We start from the raw sequence: 20,432 nt of genomic DNA, 5'->3' as shown, positions 1-20,432 counted from the left end.
ATATTTTTATAAAATTCATTTTTTAAATTAATTTTGAAGGCTATGAGACATTTCTAGATTGTGTGAAGTAATATCAGGATAATATGGGACATAAATGCTTATTTTACTGACTCACGAGGAGTTCATATATTTACTGGAACTAACACTGACACTGTCTCATACCAAATTTTTATTGTCAGCAGAAAATGCAATGAGTATTGGATTTTACAAATAGTGAAGCTGGGAGTGAGCAAAAAACATGGAAGTATTTCCTCATAGCACTCAATTAACATAGATTAATACTTAGGTGTCCTGAAATATATTTTAATAAAAAGAAATAAATCAAAGTAAATTGCAATGTATATATGGTCCTTCATAATTAAACTTGAATTATTCTATCAAAGCTTAATAATCTTGTCCGCCAGGAGTTTTTCCTTTCATTTCCCGCTCTGCTGACTGAGTTTCTATAGCACTTCTATAATTGTCTGGAAGCATTAAATACATGGCCATGCTATTTTTATATGCTTAGTGGTTCGTTTCCTGTTTAGTGAAGGAAAAAAAATAGCCTAGAAAGAACATAAAGCATATACCTTACTAAAGAGAGTTATAACTATCTACAATTGTGACCAGGTGAAACCATATGCTATATATATGCTTTAAATGTTAAGGATGATGAAACTGTCACATTAGGAGCATGTTTTTAAAGAACTCCCACAATGCTACAGTTGTTCGAAAGTCCTATTCATGCTTTGGTCCTGCCTATATAACACTACATACAACACTAAATGAGGTTTAGCCATTCCAAAGCTACAACCTAAATTGAGTTTTAAACATTAGTGCATCTGAAGAAAGGGTGAAAAGTATTTTTAAAGTGTATTTTATAAAGTTTATTTGGGGGAAAGAGTGGGAGGGATTAATTAAGGTAACAGTGTAAGTTACCTTAATTAATTTGAGGAAATGTTCATTTCATCCAACTACTTTTTTAAACCTTATTTTCCAATGGTATTTGCAATCAAATGTATATGAAGATTATGGGAATTTCAGCAATAAGCAGTTTGGGACTTGAAATATACGGATACATCAGTGATTCTCTTCCGCTTTAATGTATACAAAGATACATGAATTCTGTTTTTTCAAATAGCGCTAAAATGTGTCACCAACAGGTAGGAAAATAAATTATTCAACTTAAATATAACAATCACTTAAAAGCACAGCAACTGATGTCAGTTCAACCTCAAAGAAGCTGCATTTTAGGCTGGAGAGATTTTTAAAGGACTAGTGTACTGAGAACTAATGATGTGTGTCAGAATATGTACATCATATGTTCTGTATGCTTCAGTGGACCTAAAGTGTAGAGAGAGGGGAAACCTCAGAAATGTACTGGGAAGGTGGGAGGTGAAGAAGATGGAGTATGCAGCACTCACTACAAGCATCATGGGAATTTGTGAGAGGTAGTCTCTGAAGGTAATCTGACTCCTATGGAGCCAAGACAGCTTTTCTTTGAGTACTTCAGTAACAAGACAGAAACTAAAGTAATCTTATAGGCAAATTCAAAGAAAGGATTTTAATTAAGCATTCTTGCTTCTTGCATGTACTCTGGCTCTTTCTTCCATGACTGAGACAGAGAAGACAGATGTTTGTCTGCATCTGACACTCCAAAGGGGGTTAAAATTGATGGGAATCTGGGAGAGTGGAATTTCAATAGCAAATATGAAAAGACAAGAAGCTGCAGGGGGAAAAAAAAAAAAAAAAGCCACTGCAGGACTTTGTCTTAGTCATGGCACCCATGGCACCTTAGCACAATTCACCGAACACAGGGGGGCAGTCGTTAAATAATAAATTCGATTTAAGTCAATACACTCATTTGTACTGTGCTTTGCAGTTACAAAGCACTTTCCACATATTAGAAAAGAAAAACGAAGTAAATGAAGAATAAAGGAGCAAGTAAGGGCATAAAAGGAAAGCAAATGGATAAAGGAAAATCCACAAGAAGAAGAGGCAGAAAAGGCTCAGGGAAAAAAGAAAAAAAAATTGAGTTTCCCCCTGTCGTTCTCTATCCCTTCCAATCACCCTACCTTTAGTTCTAAAGTACCTTAAGCTTAGAGTGTCTGAGCGCTAAGCAAGCCCTAAGAAGGGGCTCCCCCATCTTCGGAACGGGCATTTTCAAATAATAAGCCTTGGTCCCTGACTAATCTACCCAGAGCTTGTGCCTAAGAATAACCACGGGCAAAGCTCTAACATCTCCCAAGTGTAGCGCGGAATCGTGTTTTTTTTTTTTTTCCATCCCGTCCATCCCCCGTCAGCATTCCCCAAATCTTAGGAATCTTGAGGATGGGAGGGGGTGCAGTGGTCGTGAGGAGGGGGTCCTCTACAGGCCCCTTAACTCAGACAACAGAGGGAGATAGTGAGGCAGGAAAGACCAGGGACTAGAGAAAAAGCCCACGTTTGAGATTAGGAGGGCGAATAAATTAAGTATGGTTATTAGAAACTGCAGGGGGAAAAAGGGGAGCGTCTTCAAGATGGAAGAAATGAGGGGGCACTTGAATGTGCATCATCTTACACCTGGGTCGAGCCCCCAGTAAAAAGACTTAAGATGCAAAGCCTCAAGCGGTCAGAAGAGGAGGAGGCAGAGGATGCGGGGTGAGGGTGGAGGGGGGATGCACAGGAGGGAGCCACAGACACCAGCGCAGATGCTGTCCCGGGGGAAGCATGTTTTCCTCTCCTCCAAAGTAGCGCATCCCTCGAGCATCCTCAGCCCAACCTGGGGAAGAGGTTGAGCTCCCCGGATCCAAACCCCTGCGGCCGAGTCCTGACCCCATTATGTGGGCTTAAAAGTTGCCGGGAGAGTTGGCACAAGAAAAGGCAGTTGGCAGGGGCGGCCGCCAAGGGGGTGTCAGGATTCCCAGGAACAAAGGGGCCGGAGGAAGGGGCGACAGTTCCTGGGGCCTCCTCCCTGAGGGGGAAAACCAGGTCGCTACATCCTCCCGGCCTGAGGGTAGGGAGGGTAGCCAGGAGGCGGACAGACAGGGATTCCGCCGCCGTGTTTCCAGCTTCCCATCGGGTTGCGCCGGCCACCCCCACGCTCTCCGCGCCCCTCTCCAGCTGGGAAGCCACTGGCTGGAGACAATAGGAGACCGGGATCCCGAGCCCCAATCAGTCCCGGCGGTCCCCCGCCGCCCTCGGCGCCCCAAGATCAGCCCCAATGGCGGGCTCGGCCGCGGCGGGCGACCCTTCCCTCCCGCGTGCCGGGACCCCGCGCCCCAGGGCCGCCTCGCCGTCCGCACAGCGGGCATTACCTTTCATCCAGTCCACGACTTGACTCGGAGACCATTTGCTCACCGGTTCCATGATCAGAGCCATGGGCACGGGGTCGGTTCCGCGCGGGGCGCGGAGCTCAGAGCTCAGACACAAAACGAACTCAGCAGCCTGAGCCGCCCTCAGGTGGGGTCCCTCGCTGGTCGCTGCCTCGCTGGACGGGCGGCGCGGAGAAGGAGGCTTTTGTGTATCGAGTCTCGCGGCTGCAATGTCTCGCAGGAAACGGCGGGCAGCAGCGGTGGGAGAGGCGACTGGGAGTGAAAGGCGCCGGGGTCGCGGCTCCGCGCCGGCTCTGCTCGCTCCCCGCTGAGGTGGCGGCTGCAGCCGTGGCTCGGACACTCCGCTCGGGTCTCGGTCCCTTCGGGGCTTCAGTTCATGGCTTGCACTGCCGAGGATCGCGTCGCTAAGGCAAGGCGCTGCCGCCGCACTCCCGAAGCCAACTTGCCCGTTCGCCTCGTGCGCGGGAGTGAAGCCCCGGGCACGACCAGCTACCCGGCGGAAATGACGAGGGGCCTCCTGCCACCCAAAATATCTCTCCGCAGCCCTCGGGTGCGGGGCGCGCGCGCCACGAGCCCCCCGCCCGCTCGCTGCCGCGCGGTCCCGCCCCCGGGGCCGACGGCAGGAGCGCGATGCGCGTGCGCGTGCGCGCCCGCACGAGGCCCGATCCCGGGGTCTGCCTGTCAGTCAGGCAGGTGCGGGCGGCTTCCAGCGTCGCGTTCCCGCCCTGCGGGCAGCCCCGGGACGGAGGCGGACGAGGAGCGCGTGCGCGGCGGCAGTGGCGGCGGCGGCGGCTTTGGGTCGCTCGGTCAGTTAGTCTGTCAGTCAGGTGCCGGGGCGGCGGGACCGCGGCTCTGAAGGGCCTCTGAGCGGACGCGGCGGCGGTGGCGGGACGCCCTGCCCACCAGTTGAGCGCCAACTGCTGAGGCGGCTGAGGAGGTACCTGTGGCCCCGCCGCCGAGGGGAGGGGGATGCCGCTGAGCGCGGGGGTTAAAGCGGGAGCCCGGGCTTTCCTCGCTCCCGCCCTCCCGCTGCTGAGTGGGCTCCCGAGGTGATTCCCGAGCCCCGCTCACGCCCGCGGAGACGGAGGCGTGGAGTGCCGCGGACGGGGACCGGGCCCCGCCGGCCAGAGACGCAGCGATGACGAGGCAGGAGGGCCGGTGCTGTGGGACCGTCCCCGGTGCTGCACCCGCCGGGGAAATCAGGCGCCCAGCCTGGAGCCTGCGAGCGCCGGCCGCGGCGATTCTGAGGGAGGTTCGGCCCCACGTGCCTTTTGAAGGGCTCGGTATGGGGTTTTCGGCCAACTCCACCGAAGCTCAGAGCGCCCAGTGCCCATTTCAGGGGATGCCCTTTTGTTTAAAGATATTCTTGTGTAAGAACTGAAGGGTAACACTGGGCTTGCAAATGAGTGACAAAGTGTGGAAAACGATTCTTCAAAACTCCCGTTCTTCAGAAATGTTACGCAGGCTCCCGTGCAATCCTTAGTAAAAAGCTTGCCTAATGAGGCTCGATTTAAACGACAAATAATTCATCCTAGAATGTTTGGACACAAGCAGTCTGCCACCATTGTAGATGTTTTATCTTTGTCATTCTTGAATAGCTCCACTGAGTAAAAGAGAAACTCATCTTACTTGTATAGCCATTTCAATTTTACTTGTATAACCATTTCAATAACGGCAGTAGGTTTTGCCAGCCCCTGCAGTAACCCATTTTCTCTAGTTCAACTGCATGAGATGCAGAACTGCCACTTTTCTCATCCAACAGGAGTTGACATCTCCCAACCCCCACCCCGTCCCTCAAACACACAAAGAGCTGAAACCACAGTAAAAATATTTTTGATCTTTTCAGGCTAGTGATACACAAGAAGTAAAACTTAAGATGACCTGTCTGTAGGCTGTGGTTTATTATTTTTTTTTAATAATACAAACTTAAAAGTATATGGAAGATTTTGGAAAGAAATGTAGATTATCTAGATAAGTCTACACTCAGGTGAGACAACCTTCCTTTCATAATCCAGATCGTGGTGTGATTTACAGTTTTTTTTCTTGGCTTAACCAGGCGTGAAAGATTTTGAAGTGCCTCCATTCCCGTGTTCTCAGAAGGCTGCATCAATATTTCTATAAAAGATCATTTCCAAGCATCAGTAATTTATGGAGTAGCTTTATATTCAGAAATGGAATGGATGCATTGTGAATCATTAGAGGTTACAGTCACAGATGTTGAAAGTAATTTGATCAAAATAATAGTGCTAATAATAACAATGAACATTTATTGAGCCCTGTGCTAAGTATTTTACTTATATTTTATCCTCAAAACAGCTCTATCATTAGCAACATTTTATAGATGAGAAACTCGTGGCTATCACATTCACTTCCTATCCCCAGAGCCTATGACACATAGTTCAATAAATGTTGAATAAATTAATGAATAAGGCTTAAAGAGGTTAAGTAATTTGTCTGAGATCATGATGCATGATTGTAATACCAAGTTAAGGTGATTCCACAATATGAGCTTTTAAAACTAGTACAAAGATTGGTATCAGTGTCACAAAATGAACAATACTTTGGAAGGGGAAGGTCTATTCATTGTTAACTGACCATGTCTCTCAGAAAGTTAACAACAAAGGAGGCTGAGAGTCACCATCAGTGTTCCTGAGCAGTACCAACTGAGAATATAGGAAATGAAGAAATTTGGCTGAAACACCCAAACAGTGTATCCTGGCTGTGTTTTTATGACAAGCAACCAGACTATACATCATAGTGCAAGCAAGCTTAAAGTGAGATATTGCTTGCATAATGAATGTAATATCAATCAAAACAAATGCTAAAGACCAGGGTGCAGTAAAAGTAAAAGACATGCATTTCATGAAAAGACAAGTGCCAGAGAAAATGGGGAAAAAAGGCCCTAGAAAAAGAGGATATTGAGAATTAATCACAGAATTAGGTTGTACACATTCTCCTATTTATGTTACATTAAGGAATTTATTTAATCTAATCACCTGAGATAACTTTCTACCTGTGGGATCTAGTTCCCTGACCAGGGATGGAACCCTGGCCCCTGGATTGAGGGCATGGAGCCTGAGCCACTGTATTCCTGAGGAAGTCTCTCTACAACTTTTCAAATAAACTACCTTTTATATTCTTTTACCTCTTATTCAAAATGTTAATCTCTTGCTCCATTTTCGTTAGTATAACGTTATTACATAAAACTTCAACCTCTTAATTTTGCCTTCTCAATGAACAAATCTCAAGGATTAGGGGAAAGGTATGTTGTCATAAACTACATATCACAACAGTGCACTAAATGATATGTGACACATACTTCAACAGTCCAGATATAAAAGCCAAACTGATTATTTGGAAGCAGCCTTGGATTATTTTTGGAAGCAGGTAAAGGAGAAACATTAAATTGATTCAATTAATTGGAGACAGAACTTGTTAGATGTCTGCAACTATATCAAAATAAACCACTTTAAATCATCTTTTAATCCAATTATTATAGTTTTCTATTTTTGTCTTTCTTCTGGAGCTGCAAGTTGAAGATCTCTAACCTCCACGTGTTCTAACCTAGATTATTTCATAGGGGCCTTAATCTTCACTTCCCATTTCTTCTGCTGAGAAGCTTGCTCTGCACAGACCTCAGACTTGCAATGCAAGACTTATTTTAATGTTTTTTAGTTATTTAATATTTACAGAATGTCTTGCAGAGCCCTTTCTGATATATTCCCAATTTGTTTAGATTGTGTTTCTGCTATAGCTCTCTGTTTAACATTTAGATTTCTTGCTTTTTAAATGAGTAATATATTATCAGAAATTTTTTTCTCTTTTATCTTTCATTTTTGAATAATTAGTGAGGAGTGACCACACAGAACATCTGTGTGGGTAGTCCATGTTCTGAAAGAGAGGAAAGGATGAGAGCCCTCTTTTTTCCACTTAGTTGCACCCAAACCTTTTCTATAATTCCAAAAGCAGGTATTCTATGCTGGCCCAAGTTGTATACCTTGATCAGAAAAATTAGCTAGCCAATTCAGATAAGACTAGTAGTGATAAAACTAAATACAAATTATTCTCAAGAAGAGTATATAAAACTTGCTCCAGAGAAAGTAAAGGAAAATTTCTGAAACAGTGTTTTAATTTTCTTGCTGTATAATTCAACTAACAGCTATGAGTAAAGAACCAAAGCCTCTGAAAAAAAGCATATCTGTCTATGCCTCCAGTAGTCAGAGAGATAAGTAGGAAGAGTAGTCTTTAACCATAAACGGACCTTTAAGTGTGCTTCTCGGGGCCAAACTTCCCTTTAGATTATCAGGGAGAAAGACCCTGAGACTATAATTAAATTAATAGAATCCTTTCTTTGCTGTTCTGCCTCAGGGGTAAACTGTATTAAATCAAGCCATGTCCTTTCCAGACCAAGACTCACAGCAATCATCTCTGAGTGAAGAAAAATTGGCTGAAGTTGAGATTATCCCAATAGAGTGTTTTTAGGGCTCTTTCCAGGTATTAATCACAGTTTAATAAAAATCCCAGAGCCCACCTAAGATTAGGAGACCTAGTTTTCTTGACTAGCCCTAGCCCATCAGGGACGTTTCTGGTACACTTAGCAGCCATTAATGAAAAGAATATAAACTTATTATTAAACAAACATTTTTTTGAACACTACCAATGTGGTGGCCCAAGTTGTATCCTTAATCAGAAAAAAATGAGCTTTATTTTGTAGATGCAAAGATGACCAAGATGCTCATCGACTAGTAATGAAAACATTCACAATTAATTTGATAGGATAATGTGATAAATACAGTGATAGATGTGTCTAGTACTATGTACTGAGGAGAACCTAACAACTGGGGGGAAGATGATATGTGTGAGTAGCTACAAAGCAACTGCCTAGAAGTGCCTGAATGGCTGGAGTTGAAAAGCAAAGCAAGAGGCAACAGGAGATGAGGTGGGAGGGGTGGACAATAGCCAGATCAGGGGAAAAAATTAAAACTGAAAGGTAACCTAAAAGATAGCCTTTCAAGAATTTTAAGCAACTAAGTGATTTGGTCATATTTATGTATTTATGTTTTTATATTGACTGGCAGCCATGGAGAAGCACAGATGTGAGAGGGACAGGATGGAGGGAGAAGTCAATCTGGAGGATGTGGCAATAGACCAATGAAGACATGACTTGGGTCAGATGAATTTAATAAATATTCAGCAGAACTTGGTAATTGATTGGATATGAGAGGTTAGGAAAACAGCAATATCAAGAATGATTTGCATGATTCTAGCTTTGGTGAATGGGTGAATTATTTCTTCTCCATCTAAATAAAAGAAAAGAGGATTTGGGAAAAGAAAATGACCTGAGATATTCTTTTGTGGACATTCTAAACATGAGGTACCCATGGGACAAGTGAGAAGGGCTTCTCAGTAGGCAGTTTCTGCATTCACATATAGGAATGTGAAGCTCAGTATGGACTGAAAATATAGACTTGAAAGTTACTCTTAAAACATAAATGAGGACCAGAAGAGTATGAGATATCCATGGAGGACACCCACAGAAGAGAAAGAGAAAATAAAATTGTAAGAACAAGAGAATGAAGTGTCATGGCAGCCCAGTGAAAAAAGAGTTTCAGATAGAAAAGAGTGAAAAAATGGCATGCAGTGCAAAAATGATGTTGTTCCAGTAAGAATTCAGAAGAAAAATCTGGTGGTTTTGTCAGTTTAGATATCTTCACCTGCCTTACTGCTATCTTCACCTGCCTTACTGATATCTGTGGAAGAACTGGATGTCAAAATGGGAAAACTTGGTATATATAGGCCATCAGCTTTTTCATAAGTTGATTTTTTTCTTCTTCCTCATAACCCGTCTATGTGTATATCTTATTCACATGGCTCCACGATGAATGGTAACAGTTCTTCAATTTACCACCACCACTTTCAGTACTATTTTCTGATGAACTCTCATCCATTAATAATGATCCCTACTCTTACCCGATTATACTTTCACCACTTATAGAATGATGTGTATGTGCTTAGTCACTCAGTCATGTTCAACTCTTTACGACCCCATGGACTGTAGCTCACTGGCTGTTCTGTCCATGGGATTCTCCAGGAAAGAATATTGGAGTGGGTTGCCATGCCTTCCTCTAGGAGATCTATCGAACCCAGGTCTCCCACATTTCAGGCCATCTGATTCTTTACCATCTGAGCCACCAGGGAAGCCCATGATGGCACCTTTTAACTAGGCTGACTTTGAAATCTTCCCCTCCTCATCAGATTATAAGAGAACAACTTTACCGTGGCATTCTGGTCATCTTGCACATCTCTGCATAGGCAAGGCTCTACCACAGTCTGACACATGCCATGGCAAAATGACCTGTGATCTTCCCTGGAACATGGCAAATCAATACTGTGAGGAGCTATCTCAAGTCCATTTCTCATCTGCCACCTTGGTTCCAGTGATGAATGGGACTTGCCATCTCATAGGAGCTTCAGATACAACTTCAAACTAAAGAACTGTTGAGCAGTAGTTTAGAGTTGGCTCTTCAGGGACAGAGAGACTTACCATTGTATCATCTATCATCTGGCCTCTCCAATTTGGTATCATCCTTTGGGACTTGGGACGTGGGGAGTTGACACCATGCTGATCTTGTGTTGCTGTCTGTGTAAATAATAAACTTTCAAAATTCATTTGGAGTTGTTTTTGCCTTACTGCCTGAATCTATGGAGGTGTGATAAACCAACCTAGCAGCTGCCACCATGCTGCTGCTTAGGTATTGCTTGACCACTTGGCACAGATTTTATCTTGGAAGTCCATAAATACTCCCCAAAAAAGTGAGCTCTGCTGAACCTCTGCCTGGATAAACTAGGCCAGTCCAGCCCTGGCCTAGTAAATTAGCAGCAAGAGCAGCAGCAGGAGCTGGATTTCAAATTCAAAAAGGATGTATTGCTTCAATCACTGGGGCTGCCTAAGATAACTCCATAACTAATAAAAGAAAAATCCTATGTTAATATTGCAGGGTAAGAATAAAAACCTGATCTAAACCTTTTCTTCCAAGCTTTAACATTATTTATTTACAAAACATCTCACTCTTAGGGTATTCCCTCATATTCAAAATGTCAGGTCAATTTTCATGTGAACATTTATTAGTCTTATTAATAGTGGCAAATGTGAACTGGCAAAATTGATGCTGGATAAGTTCAGACATTTTATTTATAAATTAGCTCAACAAATCAAAAATTTTAAACATAAAAAGTACTTAAGACACAAATTGTTTGATCTTTGGCTAATAATTCACAGGGTATAGAAGAATAAAGATGGGGAGTGGAAAAGGAAGATTGCTTTCTTTCTCCATAGATAATTGTCATTTTTCTCAAATGGGTCTTATTTACTTCTAGGAAGATTGGAAAATTAAAGATGGTCATACCAAGTGGAACAAATCATTTATTCCCACTGACCAAGAGCTGTATCCAGAAAGAGAGAGAGGCATGTAAGTTTGTCCCTGCTTTGACATTTTCTTGATTTTGAAAGGAAACTTAGTTATTTGGATCATCTAAGTTATGAAAATATTTTGGTTTGTTTAGTTCCTCTTAGGAACTATTTCAAATACTTTGTAGCACGTTGCAAAAGCTATCATTTATTGATTTTTCATCATGAGCATCTACTCGGTATAGGCCCTGTACTAAGCACTATACATACAAAAATATAAAACATAGTTGCTGTCCTTGAATCCTTTAAACAAAACAAAGCGTACAAATAGATACTTTTGACATATGGTAGCAAGTAAAATGAAAGAGACATACAAAGGTATTTTGGGTGTATTTCAAAATATGAAAATATGAATGCAAAGCAAATAAATACATATATTTCTAGATTATAAAATGGCAATGTAATTTGTACATTGTATAATGTTTTGTCTCCATTCGTTCATTCAATGGGCATTTATTAAATGGTTACTGTGTACCAGGGACAAGGCTAGGCATCATGGATAAACCAGTGGATATAATGAATATGGCTCCTGAGCCTATGGAGTTTACAGTCTAGTGAAAAGCATACAATACACTAGTAAGCAAACAAAATATGTGTATAAAAATGTAAATCATGAAAAACACTGGCATGAAATGTACAAAGTGTAATGATAGAGAACAACTATAGCAAGAGAGAGAGAATTCCTTACAGTAATCAGAGAACACTCTGAGTAGGTGACTTTCAGGCACCATTGAAATACACACAAAGAATACAGGCAGGCAAAGATCAGAGATATCTCATTCAAGGGAGAAGTAAAGCATGTGTGAAGTCCCTGGGGCAATAAAGAATTTGACGTGATTGAGGAACAGAAAGGAAGTCCATGTGACTGAAATATAGAGAATGGGTGAGGGCATGAAAGGGGATAGAGAAATAGGCTTGAGTTAGAAAAAAAAGTCTTCTAAGTCCATGTAGTAACTAGCTTGGAGTATAGTGCAAAACCTTTAAGACTTGGAAGCAGGTCAGAAACATGATGTGATTTATATTTGTAATTTAAGGAGTTGAGCTTTCACTTCCAGAAAGACCAAGGAGAGGTACTTTCCCCTAGTCCTCCCACTACATAACAGTTTAAAACCCTGGACATTATATATAAAACAACATAAGAAGGCTTTGAAATATAGAAGAAAGCAGACAAGCAAGGGAACTCAGACCCAAGGAATGACACAGTGTAAGTTCCCAGGTTGTTTATTTTTTGTTCATCACTTAGAGCTGAAGAAGCTAGCAACCTAGAAAAATGAAGAGAATGAAAGGCACAGACAAAAATGTCCTAAGAAAAGCCTGAGCTCTCTAGTTAAGTGACCAGGAAAGAGGCAGCTTCAGTTCAGTTCAATTCAGTCGCTCAGTCGTGTCCGACTCTTTGTGACCCCATGAATCGCAGCACGCCAGGCCTCCCTGTCCATCACCAACTCCCAGAGTTAACCCAAACTCATGTGCATCAAGTCGGTGATGCCATCCAGCCATCTCATCCTCTGTCGTCCCCTTCTCCTCCTGCCCCCAATCCCTCCCAGCATCAGGGTCTTTTCCAATGAGTCAACTCTTCACATGAGGTGGCCAAAGTACTGGAGTTTCAGCCTCAGCATCAGTCCTTCCAATGAACACCCAGGACTGGTCTCCTTTAGGATGGACAGGTTGGATCTCCTTGCAGTCCAAGAGACTCTCAAGAGTCTTCTCCAGCACCATAGTTCAAAAGCATCAATTCTTCGGCGCTCAGCCTTCTTCACAGTCCAACTCTCACATCCATTCATGACCACTGGAAAAACCATAGCCTTGACTAGATGGACCTTTGTTGGAAAAGTAATGTCTCTGCTTTTTAATATGCTATCTAGGTTGGTCATAACTTTTCTTCCAAGGAGTAAGCGTCTTTTAATTTCATGGCTGCAGTCACCATCTGCAGTGATTTTGGAGCCCCCCAAAATGAAGTCTGACACTGTTTGCACTGTTTCTCCATCTATTTCCCATGAAGTGATGGGACCAGATGCCATGATCTTCGTTTTCTGAATGTCAAGCTTTAAGCCAACTTTTTCACTCTCCTCTTTCACTTTCATCAAGAGGCTCTTTAGTTCCTCTTCCCTTTCTGCCATAAGGGTGGTGTCATCTGCATATCTGAGGTTATTGATATTTTTCCTGGCAATCTTGATTCCAGCAGCTTAGGAAGGCAGAAACATTGAAACACTAACCATTCTACTCCAGCCAAACACCACTCAGAAAACTAAACCCCACCCCACCTTAGCCAGCAAAAGGCAAAGTAGGGCACTTAGACTTCTTTAACTTCCCAAGGCTATAGCAAGGCACTTCAACACCCCTGCCATGGTGGTTTCAGAGAATGCCAAATTGGCATTAGGTCTTTCATCCTTGCCAGGCAGTATGACCTCCTCCATCCCACTTCCAGTGAGGGAGAAACCTGGATTCCTTCCTCTGCTCAGCAGTAACAGAGTGTCCCCCTCTCTGCTCTAGTGGTGTCAGAGGAGTCCTTGTGGAGAGTAAAGAGTTTGACCACTGCCCAGCAGTAATGATACCACCTCCCATCCCACGATGTCAGCAGAGACCAAATGGTGAGCTTAAGTGATGAAACACTTCTACCCTTCTCAGCCTGGAAAATATTAGTGGAAGTCTGTAAGAAAGTCAGAAATTCCAAATATTGCCCAACAATAATGAGAAGCCTCATCTTCAGGTGTCAATGAAGGCTGAGTGGGAAACCTGGACTTTATGACACCTGGCTGAAAAAGGGCCACACCTCTGCTTCCTCTTTTGGAGTGGTGTCACAACTAAACACAAAGATTTATTTAAAATCCAGAGGCTCATAATACCCAAAATGTCCAGATTTCAGTTGAAATTCATCTGTCATACCAAGACCCACTAAGATCTCAAACTGAATAGACAAAGACAATTAATGCCAACAAGATAACAGAAATGTTAGAATTATCTGACAAAGATTTTAAAGCAGCCATAATTAAAAACCTTCAATGAACAATTAAAAACACACTTGAAATATATGAAAAAATTTTAAAAGATCAGCAAAGAAATAGAAGACATAAAAAGAAACAAAATTTAAGAACCTAAGAATAAAACAAATGAAATAAAAATTCAATGTAGAGGTCAAACAGCAAAAATGGAAGTGACTCAGGAAAGAATCAAAGATAGAATAGAGACTTCCCTAGTGGCTCAGTGGTTAAGAATCCACCTACCAATGCAGGAGACATGTGTTCGATTCCTGGTCTGGAAGATCCACATGCCGCGGGGCAGCTAAGGCCATGTGCCGCAACTACTGAGCCTGCCTTCTAGAGCCCAAGAGCCATAACTGCTGAGCCCATGTGCTGCAACTATTGAAGCCCTTGAGCCTAGAGCCTGTTCTCCACAGTAAGAGAAGCCACTGCAATGAGAAGCCCGAGCACTGCAAGGAAGAGTAGCACCCGTTTGCTGCAACTAGACAAAGCCTGTGCACAGCAACAAAGACCCAGCACAGTCAAAAGTAAATAAATTTTTTAAAATAAAATATAATAGAAATTACCAAATCTGAACAACAAAGAGGAAGCAGACTTAAACAAAAAAGAACAGAGCCTCAGAGACCTGTGACACAAAAACAAAAGACCTAACATTCATGTCATTGGAGTCCTGTAGGAAAAGAGAAAAAGGGATGTGCTGAAAAACAGCTCAAATAAATAATGGCTGAAAACTTCCCCCAAATGGCAAAAGATACAAACCTACAGATTCAAGAGACTGAATGAATTCCAAATAGGATAACCAAACAAATTCAAACTAAGACATGTCACAGTCAAATTTCTGAAAACTAAAAGCAAAACAAAAATCTTGAAAGCAGCCAGACATAAACAAGACTTAACCTATGGGGAAAAAATAATGTGAATGATAGTTGATTTCTCATCAGAAACCATGGAATCCAGGATGACAGCAAGATTGCAAACTAGGAAGCTTTGTGTTCTTGTTCCTCAAAGAAACATTTTTTGAAAAAAGCAAAATGAAACAAAAAACAAAAATCAGAAATTTACATGTAAGAAAATGAATTTGGACCCTTGCTTTATATACAAAAACTAACTCAAAATGGATGCAACATATAAATGTAAGCGATAAAACTATAAAACTCTTTGAAGAAAACACTGAAGACAATTTCCATGACATTGAATTTGGCAGTAAGACCCTGATGCTGGGAAAGATTGAAGGCAGGAGGAGAAGGGGATGACAGAGGATGAGATGGTTGGATGGCATCACCAATTCCATGGACATGAGTTTGCGCAAGCTCCGGGAGATGGTGAAGCCTGGTGTGCTGCAGTCTTTGGAGTCACAAAGAGCTGGACATGACTGAGCGACTGCACAACAACAACTGTGGAAAATGGTTTGGCAGTTCCTCAAAAAATCAAAAACAAGCACCATATGATTTAGCAATACTACTTGTAGGTATATATCCAAATGATTTTAAAAATAGGGACTCAAAAAAAAAAATAGGGACTCAAACAAACTTTTACAGCAATGTTCATAGCAACGTTATTCACAATAGCTAAAACGTGGAAAACACTCCAAATGTCCATCAACAGATGAATTTATAAACAAATGTGGTATATACATACAATGAAATATTATTCATCCTTAAAAAGGATTGGAGTTCTGATACATGCTACAACATGGATAAACCTTAAGGACACTATGTTAAGTGAAATAAGCCAGACACAAAAGGACCACTGTTGTATAATTCCACTTACACAAAGTACCTAGAATAAGCAAATTCACAGAGACAGAAAGGAGAATAGTGATTACTAGGGGCTGGGGGAGGAGAGAATGGGGAATTATTGTCTAAGTGGTAAATTTTGGAAATGAATAGAGGTTGGTTGTGAAACACTGTGAATTTACTTAATACCACTGAATTTTACAATTAAAAATGCTTAAAGTGATAAGTTTTATGTATATTTTATCACAATAAAAATACTTTAAAAAAAGGAAAACCATAGAGTCCAAAAAGAAGTGGCACAACATCTTTCAAGCACTGAAAGGAAAGAACCCAGAATTTTATATTCATCAGAGATATCCTCCAAGAATGATGTGTAAATCAACATATTCTCAGATGAAAGAAAATTAAGAAATTTTGCCAGCAGATCTACCCTAAAAGAATGGCTAAAGGAAGTTCTCTAAACAGAAAGGAAATGATAAGAAAGGAATGGTAGAACATCCAGAAGGAAGAAAGAACATGGGTAAATACAATATAATATAGACTTTCCTTCGAGTATTCTAAATTATGGCTGATGATTGAAGCAAAAATATAACAATGCCCGATACAGTATAAAGAGGACATATATAAGATCATTATAGTATAAATGAGGGAGAATAAAACCATACAGAGAATGGTACTGTTTCTAAACTTCAATTGAACTGGTAAAATGATGACACCAGTAGGCTGTAATAAGTTATGTATATATAATGTATTGCCTAGAGCAATCGCTAAAAGGCTATATAACAGATATACTCAAAAACTATCTGTAAAATGAAATTCTAAAAATATTCAAGGAACCTACAGGAAGACAGAAACAAGAAAAAAGAAGTGAAAAACAGAACAAACAGAAAACAAGAATTAAAATGGCAGACTTAAGAGTGGATTTGAAAAACATGATGCACATATATTATTGGATATATATGAAATCTAAAAGGATGGCACTGATGAACCTATTTGCAGGGCAGCAGTGGAGATGCAGACACAGAGAACAGACTTGTGGACACAGTGGGGGGAGGAGATGGAGGGATTAACTGAGCAAGTAGCATTGAAACATATACATTACCATATATGAACCAGAGAGCCAGTGGGACTTGGCTGTTATGACACAGGGAGCTTAACCTGGTGCTCTCTGACAACCCAAAGGGGTGGGAGGTGGGAGGGAGGTTCAAGAAGGAGTGGGTGTATGTATACCTATGGCTGATTCACGTGATGTATGGTAGAAACCAACACAATATTTTAAAGCAATTATCCTCCAATGAAAAAGAAAACATGATGCAGCTAACAATAACGTCCTACTGTATAGCACAGGGAACTATATTCAATATCTTATGATAAACCAAAATGGAAAAGAATACGAAAAAGAATGTATATCTGTGTATAACTATAGTGGTAAATAACACAATATTTTAATTCAACTATATTTCAAGTAAAACAAAATCCTATTCATTATCCTTTTTGCTGAACCCTCATTAGCACAATTGAATAAAATATATCACAACCTGATTCTCCAGGTCATAAAGCATATTATTCCACTTAATATTCTGTATACTGTTGAAGAAATAAAACTTTGTGGGGAAAGAAACATGATATAACTATATGCTGTCTACAATAAACTCCAAATATAGCAATATAGGCAGGTTGAAGGTAAAAGGTTGGAAAAAGATATATTGAGCAAATATTAATTAAAAATAAGCAGAAGTGCCTATATTAATGTCAGATAAAGTGATTTCAAAGAGGGAAGAAAAGTAAAAGAGAAAAAATAGAAGTACTGGGAAACTCATTTTACATGGTAGAGAGTAAAGATTTACTTTATACTGTTGATGAAAAAGAAATAAACATTAAATATATTCCTTGAACTTAGAATAGTAAGAAATATAGGAGCTGAAAATAATCACATTGGGGAGAATTAATGAAGCAGTAGATATGGTATGAGTTAGCTAAGTACTCTTCTGCCTTGGCAGAAAATCCATGGTAGTGTCTTGAATTAATAAGTCTATTAATAGTGACAATCGGCTTACAAGAGTTAAAATGGGAGTACTTAAAAGTAGGGCAGAGGACTATGGTTTGCTCATTTGAGTCCTTCTGTACCATTAGATTATTAAGTCTTGTGCGTGTATTACTTTGGTAAACATTTAAAAATATTTTAATTAATTAAAAAAAAACAAACAAAAAAAAATATTTTAATTAAAACCAGAACTCTCTACTGGACTGACAAGAGCATAATGACTGAAATCACTTGCATGGTGTTTGAAATCATTTACAGGCTGGCTCCAGTTTAGCTTTACCTCTATTTCTATCCATTGCCTAGAATACTTTGCTTTAGCCACATCAGAAAACGAAGACTTACTTCTCTTGTTAACTCTTCCTCAGGTACCCTTCTCACCCAAAAAGGCCCTACTGAAATCTAAATTCCTCTATAGAGCCTTTCTCAAATCAAGCAGCCTCCACTCTCAAAAGTAGAATTATCTCCTTTATAGCATGCATTTTTCAAATTCCATTTTTATATGCAATTGGTAATATAATATACCTTTTAAGTTCTAATAAGTAAATATATAGAAACATGAATTCTGGAAATTCAATAGAGAAAGTATTTCACATATTCACAGGGAAAAAGTGAAAGAATTGGAAAGAATTGTGCATGTAATAAGAAAATATAGGGACAGTCACATTAAAAAAGGGACATTTGTTAGTGGGAAAGTACAGTCTGTCCCCCTGGCAATTCTAATGGAGCACATTTCATGACAACTCCTCCTCTCTCACTGACTTCATGAAGATTCACCATATGTCTTCTAAGTCAGAAACCTTATTTTTAGAACAATATATTACTTCTAAACTTGACTGAAGCCACGTATCTTTTCTACTTAGAAGAGACGTACAGTTTCCAGTGTCACATAGTTATGTTAACCCACTGATAATGGGATTTGGAATGTGATAGAAGAAACAGAAATCAGTTGATAATGAGAATTTGACAGCATTTTCTTGCTTCCTAAGCAAATAACTTTTTGCAAAAGTCCTGTTTGAAGACATAATTACCAAGCTTTTTTCCATTGGCATGTGGCTACTTTTAATATTCTATGAAAACAGTTTTATTTTGTGGTTTATTTCATGGCAGATTATAGCCATCCAGTGAAAGGTGTACATTATTATTTATTTTCCTTTGCATGTGTCCAGATTTTTTAATTATTATCAAGGATTGGTTGTTCTGATGCAATGACTCTTATGGTACCAGATGTCCAGAAATTTTGAAATAATGATTTGAGGCTTTACATATGCTTATGTATTAACCTAAATGTATAAATTCAAAAGGCAAAGTTAAGGATGTTTTTAGCAGCAAACCTTAATTTTCATTGAAGTATATGTCTTCATCAAAATTATAGAGCAACTATAAATTATATTATTATAACTTATATGAAAATAAATTTCATATAAAATTATAAGAAAAATAAACTTCCCAGAACATGTAGAATTGCAAAATGATATGATATACTTAGAAAGAGTGCTAAATTAGGAGTGAGAAGAGTTGAGCCTGCTGTCTAAACTTTTAAGTTCAAGGCTCTGTAATATTGGGCAAATCACATGACCCCACTAATCCTCAGTATTTTCTTCTGCAATATAGGAATTCATGTTCTTAGAATTGTCATGAGGCTCAAATTAAAAAATGTGTTCACAATCACTGTAAACTTACAAATGTAAGCTAATGTTATCATTCAAATTGCATAGAATTTGTAGCACAGTTTTCTAAATACCTTCAAAACTGACAAACTTTTTTCTACAAGAATAATTTTGATAGTAAAAATTCATTTAAAACTTTGTCAAACCAGTAAATTTGATGCCCCAATTAACTAATACTGTTTTTGATTAAGGAAAAATAAGCTACAAAATATACATTTTTATAAACATGCCACATAAAATTACTGAAAGCAATGTTTTAAAAGTTCCCAGAGTGTTTGAATTATATCAACATCCCAAAGATGACTACTTGAAGCCTTAACACTAATTGATTGCATTTCTTTGCTTATGTTTCTTAAAAGAATACATTTATCTGTACTTTAGGTTATTCTATTAGTATCATGGGTCTACATATTTGGTTTAAGATACTACTCTATAGAAGTTTAAAGTAGAGCACAAGATAAGTAAGTAAATTTGTTTGTAAAATGAGATATATGAAATATTCTGTTATTCTTGTGTGGCTATAGAAAGGTAAATAAAACATCAGCTCCTATAAACTATTCCTTTTTTGTCAGGATTGTGAATAAAGATAGGAAAGGGAAGGGAGAGGAGTAGGGAGAAAAATGTTTGCACTACGAAAGTACCACTTCACTATCAACATATTTAAATGAGTACCTGAAGAAAACAAAATTGGTTTAAAAAATTAAACCTTGCCTTTGTTCTCTATTTACAGAAATACCTTTTCTGTAGGCTAGATGAAAGTAAACTGCAGTTCAGGGTTCTCTTTCCCAAACCACATATCTGTGTTCCTACGTAACATTGTTGAAATCCTCACATGGCAGGCAGAAGAAAAGGTCATAGAATTATTATATGTCTTTTTCTAAAAAAATAATAATTCTATGCCATGGGGAATTTCCTAGCGGTCCAGTGCTTAGAACTCTGCACTTCCACTACAAGGGGCATCTCCCTCGGTGGGAAGATAAGATCCACCAAGCTGTGTGGTGTAGTATGGTGTGGTGTGCCCCCCCAAAAAAGTGCCATACTTAGAAAATATAGAACTTTATTTCCTTAATGGCACAGCTTCTGATATGCATAATCTCATGGAAAGAGACTGACAACATGCAAAATTTATACCTGAACAAAAAAATGAAGTTGTAGCTAATTGGGAAAGAGATTAGAAAGATGATGAAATTAACTAAATACAACATTTAGTTTAAAAACACTATTCATAAATTATATTAGGTACCCA

The 20,432-nt window shown here is 39.9% G+C and overlaps 1 protein-coding gene across 5 annotated transcripts in view; it reads right to left on the bottom strand.

Annotated features, from left to right (window-relative positions):
* Positions 1-3,915, bottom strand: part of CNKSR2 (connector enhancer of kinase suppressor of Ras 2) — a 284,401-nt gene extending 280,486 nt beyond the window's left edge. For 2 of the 5 annotated variants that reach the window (XM_006048925.4, XM_006048926.4), the window contains exon 1: positions 3,276-3,914. In XM_006048925.4, coding sequence (XP_006048987.1) covers positions 3,276-3,339 — 64 coding nt within the window. In that variant the 5' untranslated portion in view covers positions 3,340-3,914. Of the gene's footprint in view, positions 1-3,275 lie in introns of all 5 variants that reach the window. The other 3 variants (XM_006048927.4, XM_025277119.3, XM_006048929.4) reach the window with 2 other exon arrangements.
* Positions 3,916-20,432: the final 16,517 nt, after the last annotated feature.

This window comes from Bubalus bubalis, chromosome X (assembly GCF_019923935.1).
Source record: "Bubalus bubalis isolate 160015118507 breed Murrah chromosome X, NDDB_SH_1, whole genome shotgun sequence".
Taxonomy (NCBI): Eukaryota; Metazoa; Chordata; class Mammalia; order Artiodactyla; family Bovidae; genus Bubalus; species Bubalus bubalis.
This window is presented reverse-complemented; position numbering and strand designations above follow the sequence as displayed.